The 6,165-nt window shown below is 33.3% G+C and overlaps 1 protein-coding gene across 1 annotated transcript; it reads left to right on the top strand.

Annotated features, from left to right (window-relative positions):
• Positions 1 to 2,523: 2,523 nt before the first annotated feature.
• On the top strand, positions 2,524 to 3,774 carry LOC105367790 (fez family zinc finger protein 1). Its single transcript, XM_011506578.1, has one exon. The coding sequence runs from the start codon at positions 2,524 to 2,526 to the stop codon at positions 3,724 to 3,726; it is 1,203 nt and encodes a 400-aa protein (XP_011504880.1). The 3' UTR covers positions 3,727 to 3,774.
• The last annotated feature ends 2,391 nt before the right edge of the window (positions 3,775 to 6,165 follow it).

Genomic DNA, 6,165 nt, shown 5'->3' with positions numbered 1-6,165 from the left:
AAGAGATTAAATTACGCGTGAACACATGCCACTTGAACGGTCGTTCTACATCATACTATCTCTATCATCATTGCCGATGTGTAAAAGTAAAGTTAGAAAATACTCAATTGAAATAGCGAGTGCTTTAACGTAAATGTGTTTTTACAAATGTTGTCAGAAAAAGTAAAAATTTTAATTATTTTACAGCTGCAAGAATGCGGCAACTTTTCAGTACATTATTAAGCGACCGATGATATGTATATGACCATTTTAGTAATATCATGATGAGTTTCGAATTTTGCATCTCATTATAAATGATAAATTTAATTATGAAATATGAAACTTTTCGACAAAATGTCAAATAGTATAATCTTTAAATATAGCAGGCATTTATTATCCTACCTGTATCACTTTCGTCATTGATACATCCTATGATAATAAATAAATTTATTTAAACTGAGGTATATAAATGTGTGTGTGTGTGTGTTTGTGTTTGTAATTGTACGAAAAACAAAGGCCAAATGTAATTCTAATTAGTCATTTGCCAATGTCCAGGCTTTCACGCAGTCCTATCAAACAGACAATAATGAATGTGTAGGCCATTTTTCGGCTTAATCTAAAGATAAAGAACGAGCGATCTATATTCGCATGGTAGAGAAAAGACCAGCCGGCGGGGCGCTTTTTTCAAGTTTCTCATTGCAAGACAGCATTCAGGGAATTTCGAGGCAAGCGCGCGTGTGAGTATTTCATGCTGCGGTCGAAAGACGGCGGATGTCTATGCACAGCAACCAGTGCGCCATCCAATTCCGGCCGTCATTCCAAGTTCAAATATAACGCCATTCCGAGGAGCAAACATTTCCTCGAGTCGCAGTCGTCGTCGCAGTGCAAACCTCGTGGTATATGTATATGCGCGCCTCCGGGGAGTGAGAGAAGAGAGACTCTTGCTATCCGCAGCAACGGCACAGTGCTGACCATTTTGCATCTCATTCAGTCCGCCCATTCAAATTCTCTTTTTGCTCGTTTCCGTGCGCGAGTCTTGTTTGACCGTACGTATGCGATTGCAGGCGGATGTACGCGAAACGAAACGAGAACTTACTCCTTACATTTCCTTGATTAAATAAAATTTGTATTACATTTTAAGCTCCGCTCGTGAGCTGTTTGGTATTTAAAATAACTTGAATCAGGCCTTGCTTTATAAGTACATCCTGCTGCTTTAAAGCATTTCATTTTAGAAAGATTCAGAAGCTCGTATTTTAAGTATATTTAGTGAACTTTATTTTTCAAGCCTGAAGAAAGATGCCTAGTAGAATGCTTGAAATTTCTAATTTGGAAAATTTTACCTCCCGACTCATTTGCCTGAAAATAACGAAAAGCCAGTGCAACTCCAAATGTGCTATTGAAAATACTATTGTTTCATTTTACGCAATATTATTAACACAAATAATTCGTCGCATGCTCTCGACACTCCCACTGCTGGCTAACAGAAAGTTGTCTGTATAAAACTTAGTGCTTAGTAACCCCTATGATTTAGAGATTTTGTCTTGTCAACACGAGTGCCAATTGAGCGAGCGTAATAACATGGCCGTATGTGTCATTTGTACTTGTGAACATGTGGGTTCCGCTCTTGACATAAATGTTCACTTTCATAAATACGCGCTTTCGGTTAACAACACCGATTCAATACTATAGCGAATCATTTCATGTCCTATTATTTTGCATTAATACTTAATAAATAAATAAAAAATTTTAATTAAATATTTTAATGTAGTATAATATGCTTATCAATACCATTCTACCTATACCATACTAATTAATATATATATATATATATATTATATGACAGGGAGAAATGCATACATACACAACCCACATTTGTACATGTCCATATGTCATGACTACGTACACTTATATACATACATACATACACACACACACACTCATATATATATATATATATATATATATATATATATATATACCCATGCATAAGCACGTATAGTTGAATTGTTAACTAATAGAGGTTCAAAGGTTAGTTTAAAATTAATTTGAAAATGTAAGAATTAAAAGGTTAAAAAGTTAAGTATCTAATTGATAATTTTTGTATATGCAAAATTATGTATAGTATTATTGTGAAAAATCTTCCGCTAATTTTTATTCTACTTGACATGCAAACGATATTCATTAGGTGTAGTAGCATAGGAAGTGTCGAGATAAGAGCTGCTTATTTTTATCTGCCATATTTTTACATAATTTTCATAAGTGTTCTCTAATTGTATGAGCCGTATAACTATATAGTAAAAGACGAATATACAATTTTCTCCTATAATGTAATATTATCACAACATAATCTATACAATAATATTTCAGAGTAAAAAAACTTATCTAATATAATTTTAAACATCATTGATAAATGTGAAAATTTTATCATCCTCAATAAAGCAATATTATTAGAGAGAGAGAGAGAGAGAGAGAGAGAGAGAGAGAGAGAGAGAATTAGTTCAAAGCTTATTCAATATCAATATTTTATTGTTCTAGATTGACGCTATGCAACCGTTCTCGTCGAGCCAGACAATGGCGACGGAGATACCGACGAGTTTGCCACCCGACAGGGTAACTTCGCCGACACCCTGTCGCAATCTCACCTTCTCTATCGCTAAGATTATGGAACCCGATAAGCGATTGACAGAGTCCAGTCAGCAACAATCAGTAGCCTCCACCATAAATATATGCACGACGGCGACAACGATACTCCAACAGGCAGCTCCTACCCTATCGATGAGCTACTCGGCACATCTCGAATCCGCCTTCAAGAAATACGTTCCGACTTTCAGTCATCATCAGAATCTTCTTCAGTACTATCCTCTCCTCCACTACCACACAAGTCCCCTTCTACGATCTTTTCCTGGACCGGCGCCTTCATCCACGACGCCCACGACGACGCAAAATAGTCGATCGCCTCCGCTTACTCATCAAGAGACCTCCAGATTATCCTTGTCCTCCAGCTCGCCGGAGGAGCCCTGTACCAGAGAAAAGAAGAATTCGTCACCCCGAGATGCCGTTAACAGCAACTCGGCCAAGCAAAAGAGCTTTACCTGCTCGGAATGCGGTAAAGTCTTTAATGCTCATTACAATCTTACCAGACACATGCCCGTACATACGGGCGCCCGACCCTTTGTCTGCAAAATCTGCGGCAAGGGCTTCCGGCAGGCGAGTACACTTTGCAGGCACAAAATCATTCACACGGCTGAAAAACCACACAAGTGCCAGACTTGCGGCAAGGCGTTCAATCGCAGCTCGACTTTAAATACTCATACGAGGATTCACGCCAATTACAAGCCCTTCGTTTGCGAGTTTTGTGGTAAAGGCTTTCATCAGAAAGGCAACTACAAGAATCACAAGCTCACGCACAACGGCGAAAAAGCTTACAAGTGTAATATTTGCAATAAGGCCTTCCATCAGATCTACAATCTCACATTCCATATGCACACGCATAACGATAAGAAGCCCTTTAGCTGTAAAATATGCGGGAAGGGCTTCTGTCGTAATTTCGATTTAAAGAAACACATGAGGAAGCTACACGACACGGGCTCTCCGGTATCGCTGAGTGCATTGGGCAGTTCCAGTCAAAGTCATGGACAGCAATCGGGATATTCATCGATTCATCATGGGCCGACGGGCCATGCGTTTGTCAGTCCGTTTTTACTGCCACCGCCCGGATCGAACAGTTATCTGAGTAAAATGTTGTGACAGGACAATTTGCACTTCGTCAGGAAGAATCAGTGCCCATTGATTTTGGCACCTCCGTGTTATCCCACCGACTTGGGACCGTTGGTACAATCATCGAAATGAGTAATCGTAGGTAGGTAGCGATTGAAATTAGGATCTCTGGACTTTTTGTTGCTAAGCACAATTATTATCGTTATACGAGGATGAAGAAATAAAAGCCGTTAATTACGATGTTAAAGAAAACAATGATCGCGAAGTTTTCAATCTATGGCTATTAAAGTATTTTAAATTTCACGAAGTAACTTTGTTGATGAATAGCATTCATGAGATGTGTTAACGAAACGCCGTGAAAATTTATGGTGAAAATGATCGATTGCATAGTAACAACCAACTACCTCATTTATCATCTACGTGTCGTAGACGTAGTTCTACTATTATACAGGATTCAGGACCAATAACGGATTCAGATTCAGAAATCTTTAAATATACATTGTATTTGCTCCATCTGACATTACTAAATGCATTATTATTAATAATATATTTAAGGTATGGAAGTAATTAATATTTTTCAAATCATTACCAGATATTTAATATTTAATTCACTTAAAAATGCTTATGCGTAACAGAATGTAATTGCTAAATTTATAATTAATTTTTCATTAGCCTAACATATTTTAATGAAAATTTGAATTATTGTAAAATTATGTTCAAATAAAAATAAAGTATTTAATATCTGCAATGAAGAGATTGATATTAAAGCCCATAGTCAAACTTCTGAAATCCGTAACATAAACTGAATAAGATCAAAGCTATCATACATGTTTTGTCATAAAAATCATAAAAATGTCTCTTCTAGTCGCGGTCACGAAATTCAGAAATTGAATGACTGCGTTTAACCAGATAATTAAAATTGCTAGGTTAAAACAATTGAATGCACAACAAAGTAATTGCTGATTCAGTTTCGGCAATAATAATATGACTATGACGAAGTTGTAAAAATTTATAATATTATTATTGATCGATCGTTTCGTAATTGGTAACGCAATTTTTACTTTTTACATGTATAATAATATTATTTCATAAAAATTAAATTTATTTACATAAAGTATCACATATCTTTTAGAAAATGTAATGATGCTATAAAAGAGAACTCGGTGTATTAATTTTTTCTAGCAAATTTAGTCAGCTGCTGCCTAATCAATTTTAACAATAATTATATTTATTCCTTTAAAAATATATTATTATATTTACTATATTCATTTTATTAAATATTTTTTATGATGTAAAAATTAAGACATGTCGTACATCAATGTTTATATAAATTCATAGTACATTTAAATTTACTTAAAATTTGTTAATATATTTGAAGGTTATTCGGCTGGGGTAAATAGTAATTTGACAAAAAATTGCAATTTTTTCCAATATTTTGGGAAAGTAGATTTGAATAACATCATTAAAATATACTTGTAAAAAAACTTATGAATTGTTTGGAAAACCAATTTTGAGAGCATTTTGTGTAATAAATCAACGTTACTACATGTGTGAACATTATTATTATATTATTAAAAACATTAACTATTATTTCCGTATTCATATATTATCGTTATGTTGATTGACAATATACAGATATACGTAATGGATTTTTCCAATCTAACAGTTCAAATTTAAAATTTTCATGATTACTTTATATTCCGTAGTTGATAAATGCTTACATCCATCTTGTTCATTGAAAAATCATAAAAAAATACACGCTTATGTTTAACATTCATAATCAAGTAATTATTAAAGCAAAGAGCCTATGTGTTATGGAATTACTTTTGTAAATATTTGTAAATATACATATTATCACCCGTTATTGGATCAAAGGATATTAATAAAGTTATAGTCTGGACGAACTAGTTGTAATTCTTGTATAAATTAAATCTCATTCGCATCGATAATGCAGTTAGTTTTAAGTCGTATAGTATAAAATAAATTACAAATGTGCATTATACTTATTTCATTATTGTAGATAATAGTCCATTGTTTCCTATTGTATAAAATATCACTGCATTATCAATGTTCTAAATAAAACATATACAAACTTTATCAAATAACGGACATTAGGAATGAAAATCATAATGATCTTATTTGTTGAAGGAATCGATATATTTGTTATTTGAGAGATATTATGAATCATTTTTTTAAATAGAGATTGAAGTAATATTGTACATTTTTATATATTACAATTTTTTATATAGTACTATTTATGGTATATAAATATTATTCAACAATATTTTCAGCAATTAGAATTCAATAATTTATATTATTTAGACTAATGAAAAGTTATTTTCGTGAAAGAAATATCGAATACGAAAATATAATTGAAATAAAACTTTCTACGTTATGCATTAGATTGTCATAGGATGGATTAATTATAATACTGAAAAATTAAAACATCTTCGTAAAATACTTTTCAAA

The sequence above is a fragment of the Ceratosolen solmsi genome, unplaced genomic scaffold, assembly GCF_000503995.2.
Source record: "Ceratosolen solmsi marchali unplaced genomic scaffold, CerSol_1.0 scaffold6, whole genome shotgun sequence".
NCBI classification, from domain to species: Eukaryota; Metazoa; Arthropoda; class Insecta; order Hymenoptera; family Agaonidae; genus Ceratosolen; species Ceratosolen solmsi.
The sequence above is the reverse complement of the archived record's forward strand: the minus strand, read 5'-3'. Positions and strand labels throughout refer to the sequence as shown.

Bases quoted from the DNA above. Each gene is read 5' to 3' on its own strand.
- LOC105367790 (XM_011506578.1), top strand. From the start codon at position 2,524: ATGCAACCGTTCTCGTCGAGCCAGACAATGGCGACGGAGATACCGACG.